This window comes from Microtus pennsylvanicus, chromosome 2, assembly GCF_037038515.1.
Source record: "Microtus pennsylvanicus isolate mMicPen1 chromosome 2, mMicPen1.hap1, whole genome shotgun sequence".
NCBI lineage: Eukaryota > Metazoa > Chordata > Mammalia > Rodentia > Cricetidae > Microtus > Microtus pennsylvanicus.
Genome location: NC_134580.1, coordinates 26,440,462 through 26,452,096, shown reverse-complemented (window position 1 = coordinate 26,452,096; position 11,635 = coordinate 26,440,462). Strand labels below are relative to the sequence as shown.

General features: G+C 50.8%; 1 protein-coding gene across 4 annotated transcripts; it reads right to left on the bottom strand.

Annotated features, from left to right (window-relative positions):
• Positions 1–1,205: 1,205 nt before the first annotated feature.
• Positions 1,206–7,396, bottom strand: Tmem106c (transmembrane protein 106C). 4 transcript variants are annotated; one of them, XM_075960509.1, is made up of 8 exons: positions 7,265–7,396; positions 6,586–6,779; positions 5,290–5,353; positions 4,145–4,304; positions 3,913–4,053; positions 3,441–3,490; positions 2,929–2,982; positions 1,206–1,942 (listed from the first exon to the last, which is right to left on the bottom strand). In XM_075960509.1, exons 2-8 carry the CDS (start codon positions 6,767–6,769, stop codon positions 1,846–1,848), a joined length of 750 nt encoding a protein of 249 aa, XP_075816624.1. In that variant the 5' UTR covers positions 6,770–6,779; positions 7,265–7,396; the 3' UTR covers positions 1,206–1,845. The 4 variants fall into 4 exon arrangements, with proteins under 4 accessions (XP_075816624.1, XP_075816625.1, XP_075816626.1 ...); XM_075960510.1 differs by having other exon boundaries at positions 6,998–7,365; XM_075960511.1 differs by having other exon boundaries at positions 7,126–7,365.
• Between the last annotated feature and the right edge of the window lie 4,239 nt (positions 7,397–11,635).

Here is an 11,635-nt window from a genome sequence, read left to right as displayed (position 1 = left end):
ATTACCTCTTCGATACCTGAAGCATCAAGCAACTATATCCTTCAGCTAGACATTCTGTTTAGGCAGGACATGAAACGACCACACCTTAGACCAAGCATTTTTTAGGCAGTTACTCCCTGGGTCGAACCTCCTGTCATATCCTTGAAGGAGCAGGAATAGGCTTGAATTCTCTGACCTTCGGTCACGGTGGAGTGGACCCACTATAACCCAGCACTAGGATGCAGAGACAGGTGGATGCCTGGGGCTTTCTGGCCAGGCAGTCTAGGCAACTATGATTTCCAGAGTCAGTGAGAAACTCTGTCCCAAAAAATAAGGTAGAAAGCAGCTGAGGAAGGCACCTGACATCCTTTGGCCTCTACACACACACACACACTCGCTGAGACAGACAGAGAGACACACGCACACACATATGTACAGACAGACAGAGAGACACATGCAATCTAGAAATGGAAATGGCGTGAACATTTTTTTATACACGGGGCGCGTTCTGTTTAGGGGTGTCATTTTGAGGGCATCGGTTTTGAAAACAGTGTGCTCGCTCTTTAGGTCACTGTCACAGCACCGTGGGCATGCTGGCAACCTAATTAGCACAACTGCAGTTGTTCACTAGATCGTGGCTATTAGCAAACTAGTTATCGTAGTCTGAAGATTCAAAGGTGAGGTTGATTAGCTGAAAATGAAGCCAAGGGAAGGGGGGCAGAACCTAGTATGAAGCCCCGTCCCCCTCTGCTGCTTAGCTGGTGTGCAGCGGGCAGCTGGAGTTCACCTTAGCTGAGCTTCGGGCCTGGCCACCTCCTGCCCCAAGCTATCCAGGCCATTACCTTCTGGGACTAGATGGAGAAAACTCCAACCGCAAACCAGGTCTTCATACTAGGCCCGAGGAGTCTGGAAAAGTGCCCCTCCCATGTCCCGCCCCCGAGCTCCTCCCCCCCCCCAACAGCTTCATTCCTCAGGCATCACTGCCTGTCATTTCCAACCTCCAGAGGGCGCTGTGTGTTCTGATCTGGAAGTGCAACCTGCCTCTCTGCACACAGAATGGTGAGGTTGCTCTGAAGGCACTCCTCGGGCCAAGGAGGACACACAGTTGAGGTGCCTTCTCTTTCCTGCCCTCAGGAAACCCTGTGGTGTCCCCTCAGGAAACAACTTTTCCACGTTTCTCTCCTGGGAGCCTGCAAAGGCACACAGGCAATCAGAGACAGTGCACATCAATTAAAAGCATGGTTTATTTTTCTATCAAATCCCCAATCCATGTCCAGTCAGTGGATCAAAGGTACATCAAGCCCTAAAATAGACCAGGGTGGGGGTGGGGACATAAAAACTTTGTCAGAATAAAGGGGGCACCACTAAAACCTTTCTGCAAAGCCCCTGGGCATTAGGGAGCAGATGGAAATAAATGCAGCCACTAAGGGGCTCCTTGAAGGTCCTCTGGATGCCCCTCTTGCTGGTGCTTCTGTGTACATGAAGGCGGCATCCATACGTTTACAGCTGCACCAACACCCTACCTTCATGTCACTCTGGTCTGAACAGCTAGAACCCTGGCTCATTCCAACTTATAAAGAGTAACAGCCAAAAATATCTGCATTCAATTCTTCAAACTGTAATTGAGCGCCATTTGCTAGGCACGGACTAGGCACTGGGCAGTGATTTTGCTGATTCCAAGAGAAGCTCACAGTGCTGCTGCGAAGAGAGCTCTCCCCTAAGTGCGGAAGGATGCTTTCCGTGGGTTAAGAGAACGGCTCCCTCCGCTGACACCATGCAGGATCAAGCTCGGACAGATGCTGGGCTGTGAGGACAGATGTTAGCTTCCTTCTACAGGCACAGCCACAGAAGAGCCAAGAGCAGGCTCTAAACAAACGTGGAATTCGCCCCGCAGTCCACATAGTGCTGTGTTTCCACGGCGCTCTGGGACGTGTGGCCAATGTATGAAATCTGCACAGAAGTCCTAGCAAGAAGAAAACCACGAAGAGACTGACTAAACAGGAAACACTTCTTTTCTTCCAAGTCATCTGGGTCCCAGGCACTATCTCCATGGTTATGTAACGAGGAGGCCAGCGGACCTACATCCAAAAATGCTGTGTCACGAGGTCACTTTCCGGATCGGCAGCTATTAACCGGGGATGATTTTACCCCACGGAGCTTTTGGCAACATCTGGGTATCTCTGGGTAGTTACAGCTGAGTGAGGTGGAGGGGGTGAGCGATCCCAGCAGCACATAGAGACAGGGATGTCACTGCTAAGCACCCATAGTCACTGATAACGAAGAACTCCCCGGCCCGAATGTCAACTGTGTCAAAGCTGAGAAACCTCACTTAAACCCCCTGATTTCAGATGTCTGTCACCGTTACATTTAACAGTCACAGTTTCAAGACTGGTAACTCTGTTACCAGAGACAAAACTGGTCAAATACTTAGTACTCACACTTTGAGAAAGCTGGTCTGTTCTTTACTCTGGAGGATTCTGGCGGGACCACACACTTAGTTAAACCAGATCCCATTTCAGGCAACATTTCTTTTAATTTTTAAAAAAATTTCTTATTTTATGTATATAGGTGTTTTGCCTACATGTATGCCTGTGCACTACATGTATAGGCTAGAAGAACATATCGGGTCCCCTGAAACTGGAGACACAGACAGTTGTGAGCCGCCATGTGAACCTGGGAATCAAACCTGGATCCTCAGGAAGAGCAGCCAGAGCTCTTGGCAGCTGAGCCCTCTCTCCAGCGCCCAGCACATTATGTTTAACTATTGGCCAGGAACCTGGCAACCTGTGCGGGGGTTCTAGACCCTACCTCTAGAGGACATCAGCGTCTGCTGGGTCTGTGCTGCGAGGCGGGTGACGGCTCTCTTAGCCACGTGCCTCTAGAGAGTGCTGGAAGCTCCCAGGAGGCTTGGTGACACCAAACCAGCAGAAGAGAGAAAAGGGGACATACCTCATGAAGATCATGATGTTGTGCACCAGGATGGCAGGTACCGTGCAGAAGAAGCTGCAACCACACATATGGACACGGTCACTTGGCTGGAAACAGTCAATCAGTAGCAACACAATCTCCCAGGAGACCCAGCAGGACAGTGTGGAGTGACACTGTCAAACCATTTGGGGTACCTTCTCTTCCCTTAGGCTTCCCCTTCAAACCGATGTACTGCCCAGGACCACTAGTTCTGAGGCCCTCCAAGTGTTACTCTCAATGTCCCAGATTGTGCTCTTTGTTTTCCGAAGCCATTGCGTATTTAAATGCTAGAACTGCTAATGTTTCTCTTTAGAAATCCCAGCCCTTCAGTCACACATCAACTGATTATTTCCTCCCCCAAGCTCTCCAGAAAGCCGGAGCTCAGGAGGTCACAGGCCAAAACTGGGGTTTAAGGCAGAGCCAGGGAAAAAGCCAACCAAGGATGAGTCCGCATCCCTCCAGGCAGACAGCACAGTAGAGAACTCTGTCCTTACTACAAGTATGAAGATGGTCCTCCCACCTCGGCCTTCACTGTAAAATTCACCTGAAAATGAGACAAGGCCTGGCATCAGTCTGGGATAAGCAAGCTTGACATCACAGCATCACTGCTAGCGACCTACAGATGCTGGACCATTCTTCCACCACATCCAAAGCACCTTCCCTAGACAGGGAGCCCGAGGAAGTACTTCCGACCCCATCCCTTTCCAAGCCTCTGGGCTTCAGGCTGTAATTCCACCTCTTCTTGACTTGGTAACTCTCTCTCCCTCATCAATTACCTTACTGCCCACGTACTTAAATGCTAGCTGTTTCTGTCTCTTTCCGATTGTTCATCATTCTAGATCCAACCAGGCCTTCCTCGGGTGGAAATGAGAGGAGAGGAAAAGGAGCCCAGCATTCTCACAGTGTTCCCACAGCACCTACTCTCCTCCATGGTATGTGAGCAGAGGCCCTTGAAGAACAACGTACCAGGTGCTCACTCCGAGGGGGAATGACCGAGACGTTCGTGGTCATGTATGTGCCAGCCACGGCTTTCATGTATTGAACCTGGCTGAACAGGTTGGTCACTGCCACGGAGTAGAAGTTGGAGTTTCTGATTTTCAGGGTGGCCTGGAAGGGGCAAGAGAGGAGATGAATGTTGAGCTTCCTGGTCTAGAGGCTGGCGAATGCACAGCCCAGGAAGTGAGGCCCGACGTCTTACCGTGACATCGAGCACTACCAGGGAGTCCTGCTTATTAAATGTGACCTTCACCACTTTGATGCCGTTATCATCCACGAGGACTGAATGTGGAAACAGGAAGAAGGAGACCAAGCCAGATGCCAGCAGACAGAGCAGGACAGACAGGAGGACATACTGTTTACTGTAAATGATAGCACAGGGCAACGTTGGACAGTCGGACATCAAACTCTAAACGGTCATAATTAATGCAAAACAGAGGGGGTGAAGAAGCACAAAGAACCCAGAACTACTCACTAGGCAAGAAAGAAGGGTGCAGGAGAAGACTTTTAACCCATTTCAACACCATTTACTCTGAGAAGAGGAACGGGTCCTTTTACTTTCTAAAGCATCTGCTCCTCTCCCAGGACACCCTGCTTCCCCGATTCCTTCCAATCCCCTCCTTCCATTTGACCCTCAATATATTTCTAAACTCACATTTATTTTCCCAGACTGTAACAGAGAAAGGGACATTTCACTTAAGGAAAAGCACCAAAGGAAATGGGGGGGGGGGTGCGGCGGACTTCTTTGCCGGTGACGGAAGAACGACCACCACACCAGGATTCCACTCAGATCACGCTTTACTGGAGTGCCCTTGATTGATGGGGGGCAAGGAACGAGGGGGCAGGAAAACGAGGGACAGGGAGCAAAGGGGCAGGGAGCACAGGGGAGAGGCAGCAGGAAGCGAAGGGAAGGGGGTGCACTTAGGCAGCCGCTTAAATAGGGAATTGGCACACGGGTCGCCCTGTGATTGGCTGCCACCAACAGCTGCCACCAGACCGCATCGGGATAGGCTCAAGAATCTACATCCACCGCGCATGCGGGAAGCTGGGAAGCGCAGCTCTCAGTGGAATAGCCAAATATGGAGTTGTTTGTAACAAACAAGACAGGATGTCGGCGCCATCTTGTAATGGCGATCCTGTCCGGCTCACTACAGGGGGGCGCTAGGGTACGGTGCAGATGCTCGTCTAGTAAGTGAGTCTGGATTCAAGTCCCAGCATGACACGTGTGTGTGTGCGCGCACGCACACACAAGTAGTAATAGTAAACAAGCAGATGATACAAGGACAGACATCTTTTTCAAATAATTAGCTGAAAGAGGTGCTAGCAGACGAGAGCAGGTCAACTCACGTTCTCTGAGGACGCAGTCTCTGGTCACTGTGTGGGATCAGAGCCACCAACTCATTGAGTTGCTCTAGAAAGGCAGCAAAGACTCGTTCTGTAAAGCCCACATAGTGGAAGCCCTTCCTTCACATTTGCCTCAGACGGCCACAGCAAAGGCTCGTCTGGGACCCGACACTAAAAAGTACATTTTTGATGACAGGAACAAGAAAATGATAAATGTAGAAATAAAAAAAAAGGGAGAAAGAAAAGAATGCTGGGGAAAAAATAAACATAACCTATAGGTAACAGTACAAATTATAACACTTTAATCAGTGCTGTCAGGGCTGTGGCACTGATGTCGGGAAACCTGGATCGTATTCTGACCTTACGTATTCTGTCTTTGGCAGTCACAGAATGTCTTAAACCGCCATTTCTTCACTTTTCATTTGGCTCTGGAGTACACGGCCTCCAAGGTTCTTAATAGCTCTAACTCTGGGACTCCCAACCCCTGGGTCAATTTAGTAACAGCTGTTCCTAGAGATAACCCAGGCTCCACTCCTGAGCCTGTCCTCTCTCCCCACCTCCTGGTATTCTGTTGACCTCAGGCTACTGAGCGACCCGTGCCTTTTTTTGTAAAGAAGCTTCCAGGACTGTTCCTCCACAATGCTGTGCCACTCCTTATGAACAAGGGCAATAGAAAAACAGCCTTGTCAACAAACCCCACGGCAGAGAAGTAAATGTTTGAAACCAGAGAGGGGCCAGTGTTGATCTGTGTTAGGAACCTGGGAAGTCTCAGTGAGGCACTGCCTAGATTAGATCAGGTTGGCCAGCAGGCACGTCTGTGAGTGATTTTCTTAACGGGGTTACCGAAATCAGAAGGACCCTCCTTAAATGTGAGTGGCACCCCTTTCATAAGCTGGATCTTCCATTGGCTGAAAAGGAAGGGGGAAACTGAGTACAAGTATCCCTTGTTCTCGGCTTCCTATGACTATAATGTGGCCGGCAATCTTAAATTCCGCTGTCCTGACTTCCCCTCCGTGATGGACTATGACCTGGAGCTGTGAAGCAGAAAAAACCCTTCCTCTTCTAAACTGCTCCGTTAGGGCATTTTATCACAGTTACCGGAAAAGAAAACCAAGGAAGTAATTATACAGTAGAAGTGACGAATGTTCCAAATATATGATCAAGAGAAGCCTGCAATCTGCCCAAGAGTATCAGGTCAGTCGGGCTGGCTGGTGACAATTCAGGGCAGTCTTGTGATTACAGAGGGAGGGCTGGCAGAAGCAGACACCAGAGCTCTCCAGGACAGTTGACACGTCTCACCTGCTGGGACGTAGCCCGCTCCTTGGCAGGTGTGACAGGTGACGCTATTTCTCCCAGTGAATTCCACATAGGGGAACTGAGCGATGGCTTCCTCCTGCTCTCTCTCAGCCTGCAAGTCCTCCGGATTGCCATCCTTCTTTCGTTGACAAAATGTACGGGCAGAAGAGGAATGCTGAGACCCCATGTGTCATTTCCTACATGGGAAGGGGGAGCAGTAAATGAGCGTGTGTTAGTGTCTATACCGGCCACTATAGGAAAAAAAAATCACTTCTATAAGAAATGTAAAATACTAAGTGACAAGTTGCTATTCTAAGTGTGGCCTGTAATTTCTACTGCGGCCCTCATTTTCAAGTGTCCGGTGCCGTCCACCCTCCTCCCCCGCAGGTAGCTAGGAACTGGGACCGGCTCTCACTGGATCAGGCCACCCCTCACTGCCTGGGAAACCCGGCTCCCCCGTGGTCCAGCGTCGCCGCCTTCCTCCCTGTTTGCAAACTCTGAAGGGCGAACAGGCTACATTCCGGGTAAACAAACAACAGGCACCAAATTAATAAAAGGCCCCAGCGATCCCTCTCCTCCACTCCCAGCTGAGGAGGCAGGCTCAGGTCACGTCCCCCGCAAAAAGCCACGTTCCGAACGCGTTCACGTCTCCCGGGCCGGGGGAACGCGGGCGCCCCCGGACCTGAGGCGCACCAACTCCGGGCAGTTACTGTCGCGACCACTCCTCCCTCCACCTGCCCGCTCCAGTAACTCTTCCGCACGCCTCCCGGTGCGCAGGCGCACAATGGCAAAGCTGGTGGCACGAGGACGCCGGCGAGCGCCTGCGCCTGCGCTCTGAGCTCTGGTGCGCCCCCTCCTGCCGCGCAGCTGCAGTACACCTAGCTGCTGGTAGAGAGCGGCGGAGAGCAGTGGAGTCGCTCGTGGGCGGGCGGGGGAGGGGCGATGCTCCTCTGCACCCGAGAAACTCTAGGGAAAGCTCGCTAGAGCTTCCGGATCCGAGCGCTTCTGTACAGGCGGAGGACGGCGTCTCCTGTGGCCAAAGCCATTCCCACAGCACAGGGACTCAGAGAGTAAAGAAGCCTAACACCCAGATCCTGCCCTAGGTTCCGGTTCTGGCGAGGATCTCGATGCCTAAGAGCATATGCAGACCCATGGAAGCTTCCACCAGAGTCTTGCTAGCTAGTCACGGGAATGAAGCCCAAAGCTCAGTATTGCAGGCTGGTCCGATTTCAGGACTACCATCCACAAAAAAAGGCGTGATGGACATAAAGGGTTCGAGAGAGCCTCCCAAAGCTAAAGTGCCATAGCAGTGAATGAAACAGGTGAAGAGGGCCAAAGATGAGGCAGGATCGCCACAAGTTCAAGACTAGCTTGCCACAGAGTTTGAGGCCACGCAGTAAAGTGAGACCTCTTTTAAACCAAAACATAGAAAGAAAGAGAAGACTTGTTTTGATATCCTAGAATTGGATGAATGAGAGACCCCGTCTCCCATACCTCCTTATGTCACTGCGGTAATTGTGGGTGGTTCCTGTAACTCTCTAGACCTTATCAGTTGACCACCGTTAGTATGAGCCTGTAGTGTGAAAACAACAGCCACCACCCCACTTCGACCTTTGGTCCTCAGCCATTCTCTGAAATGTCTTTACACAGCTCTTTCTTTGAAATTTTTATGCCACTGTATGTTTCTTACTTCAGTAAGTCTGATGATATTAGGAGAAATGAACACTCACACTGCTCAGTTCCCATTTGTAGTTGGCTGATCGTGTATTGCTGTTCTGGCCAATAAGGGGTAAGAGTGTAGAATTTAGGAGACACCCTTAAAGGAGGTGGAGACTCAAGGGATCCTCTGACAGTTCCTACTTGCACTTGGAGCTTGATATTAGACATTAGAGCAGCTGTGTTGTGACCATGAGGCTGTGAGGAGTGTCAGACAGGAGGATGAAAGAAGTCTAGTCCCTGAAAGAATACCTGGCTACTGGGTATTCATGTCTTCACAGTGGGACGCAATCCTAACAAATGCAGAAACTCTGCAAATAAAGAGCAAAGTCTTGGTTTGTTCTGATGGCTGGTTTTGGTTTTCAGGTTTTTTGTTCGTTTGTTTTGTTCTATTCTGTTTTGTTTGCTGTTTTGTTTTTCCAGACAGGATTTCTCTTGTACCTCTGGCTGTCCTGGAACTTGCTCTGTAGACCAGACTGGCCTCAAACTCAGAGATCCTCCTGCCTCTGCCTCCCTAGTGCTGGGGTTAAAGGTATGTGCTACCACACACAGCCAAAGACTGGGTAGGTACAGACTGCCTTAGCCACACAGTGTAGACCACATAGTTCCTAAGCTCTGCCAGCTTCTGCTCTTAGAACACCTTCAAGAAAGAGGAACCCAGACCTGCCTGGCCTAGGCTTTCCTACGTGAAGAGACTCTGGTAAGTAATTCACTATAGAATAACCCTGTTCTCTACCAAGAGATCAAATGGTACCTCTAAGAAGCCCATCCTCATAATGGTGTCCCCATGTGTAGCCTCTACTAGACACCCTGCTGATGCTAAGTTGCAAAAAAACCTGACGTTCACACCATGGACCGGCATTATGGTGAGAACAGGGTGAAGCAGACGGTAGCAACTGGACCTGCCAGCTAGAGAGGAAGAAGAACCTAGAACACTAAGACCGGGGGCTGCTCCACAATGGGGGAGAAAGGCTGAGAACACGAAACCTAAGGTCAGGAAGAGGCGGGGCTTGGATTAGTGGGCAAGAAAAGTAGCTTGGGGAATCACCAGTAGAACCCTGAGGCTCTTTGACGGTCTGCTACTAAAAGTGTGGCTTGAGCAGACAGACCACACACCTGGGTCAATGGTAACTCACACCTGGAATCCAGGTGTGCAGGAGGCCCTCAGTAAATCCTTGCACAACTACCCAGCCTGGAGGCTGGCCAGCGTGGCCTGAGGGAGTAGTCCCTGTATCTTCTTGAGCCCTCTGTGGAAGTCTTAATTGGCCAGCACATTCCTGAGGAGACAGCCATCGCTTCTCACCTATGTCTAGCTTCCAGATTTGTCTCACCATCTGATCGATTTATGAGTAGCGGAGAGCTGTAGACATGAGCTCACTGGGACTCTCAGGGGGCCAGGGCTGAGTGGGACCACCCGAGCATCTCTGAGCTCCCAGCCTTCCCAGTTTCTCCACAACCATGATGGGACCTAGCCCTACAGACTGAGGATAGCAAGAGTCCATAATGCTGCTCTTTCTGGAGGCCCTAGAAGAGGGAGGGCGCAGCTCTGACCCCCCTCCACCTCCCTTAATTCCACTACTCAAGCAAGATGCTGCAGAGTTCTGAGCTGTTAATGTTCCCCTGCACTGATGGAAGCTAAGGACTTTCACTCAGAAGCATCCTTCAGGGTACTTCATTCTGCCCCTCTTGTTTATCCATAGATGGGAAACCTGTGGAAGATTAAATGACAGTCAGAGAAAACAATAGGCCCACTGCTTCCTCGCCGGTGGCCTTTACTGAGGGGCCTGCCTACTTGGCAGCCTTAGCTTGTCTGCTGAAGCCACTGTGGCACACACAAACTGAAGGGGCACACAACTCCTTTGAAATTGTTTGTGCTGTCATTTTTCTCACATGAACCTGAACTCTCTGAGGCCTGGGCTCATGTGTCTCCATAGTAAAGGCCAAGGGCAGTTCTTTAAGGCAAGGGAGGGAGAGAGAGAGCGCATGAAGAAAGGAGAGAATCCTTTGTATTTAAGAAACTCTGCAGCCTTAGACATGGGATGGGAAGCAGCTGGGGAACAGGGAAGCTGACAGCCCCAGCTGCGCTGGTAGGAAAGGAAGGAACGCTGTCAAGGAACTGATAACACATCCAAGCCCCCACCTAAGCCAAGCTCTGTCAGTCTGCCGCCGGGTTCGCCGGGTTCCGTCGGGTTCCGCAGCCTCTAGAGAGCTCTCACAGAGCTGTCGTCAGCACTAAGGAGGCCCCACTTGAAAATGCCGCCACAGATCTAGCTCAGGGGTGTCCCATGAGTATCCTAGCTGCAAGGGGTGTTAGAAATCCCTCCCCAACCTTGGGAACCCAGCAGAAATCGTATTTAACTAGAAGTCCAATTTAGAACCACCCCCAAGTGTAGCCTGGGGTTTAAAACTCCTTGATTGTTTGAGGTCAACTCTCCTTTCCCAAGGTCACTCAAATTCTGAGCCTTTTTTTTTTTTAGACCCCAGGAGGCAGGCCACCGAAAGACCCCTCTTGTTTAGCCTGGGGCACTTGAGCTTTCCGTCCAGGGTTGCTGTTGTGATATCTGGTCAGTCCACGTTGGATCGTGGTCCTCTAGGAACTCTAGCTCTGTGGCATCCTGTTAGTCAGCCAGGCTGTGTGTCTTTAAAGCCTGGGATGATGGCCCTCGAATCTCCTGAAGAATGTGGCAAAGAACAGAAATGAATAAGTCAGTGCGCGCGTGCGTGCGTGTGTCCGTGTGTGTGTGTGTGTGTGTGTGTGTGTGTGCGCGCGCGCGCGCGCGCGCGTGTACATGTGTGTGCGTGTAAGAGAGAATCTTGGAATATGGACAGTGTCACGCTTACACACAGCATTTGTGTTCTTGGAAGTCACTGAACAGGAAGTGAATCAAGGTAACTGAATGGTCGTAAGAAGAGATGGGACTGAGGGCTGAAGGGAGTCCTGGAAGATTAGACTGAAGACTGCAGAGAAGAGGAGGACCCGTCGTTCCTTGTTCCTTCCACCAGGGGGCGCAGGAGGCTAGCAGACTGCACCTTGACACTCTTCCCACAAAATCCTCAAGAGGATTGGCAGTGTACTCCTCCACAGAAAGGAAGCAACGTAGTCAGAGAGAGGAAGCACACAACACAGACTTGCCTGCAGCTGCAGGTCACAGGCTGGCTTCGTCTGTCTGGCACAGTGGGGTAGGAAGGGATTTTGGTGCCGCTGGCAAGTCTACCTTGAAACAGGTTGATTCTTGCAGCTGGAGGCTACTGCTGGGGTCTAGTCAATCCAGAACTGGAAAACGGCTCGAATTCCTTTACCCATGATGTCATGAGCCATGGGGAGGTTATTTGCACA

Excerpts from the sequence above, each read along its gene's own strand:
- Tmem106c (XM_075960509.1), bottom strand. The coding sequence starts at position 6,769 with ATGGGGTCTCAGCATTCCTCTTCTGCCCGTACATTTTGTCAACGAAAG. Across the intron at positions 4,054-4,144 it reads TGGTAGTGCTCGATGTCACG|GCCACCCTGAAAATCAGAAA; the intron begins GTAAGACGTCGG and ends TGCCCCTTCCAG. Across the intron at positions 3,491-3,912 it reads CCCCTCGGAGTGAGCACCTG|GTGAATTTTACAGTGAAGGC; the intron begins GTACGTTGTTCT and ends TCTCATTTTCAG.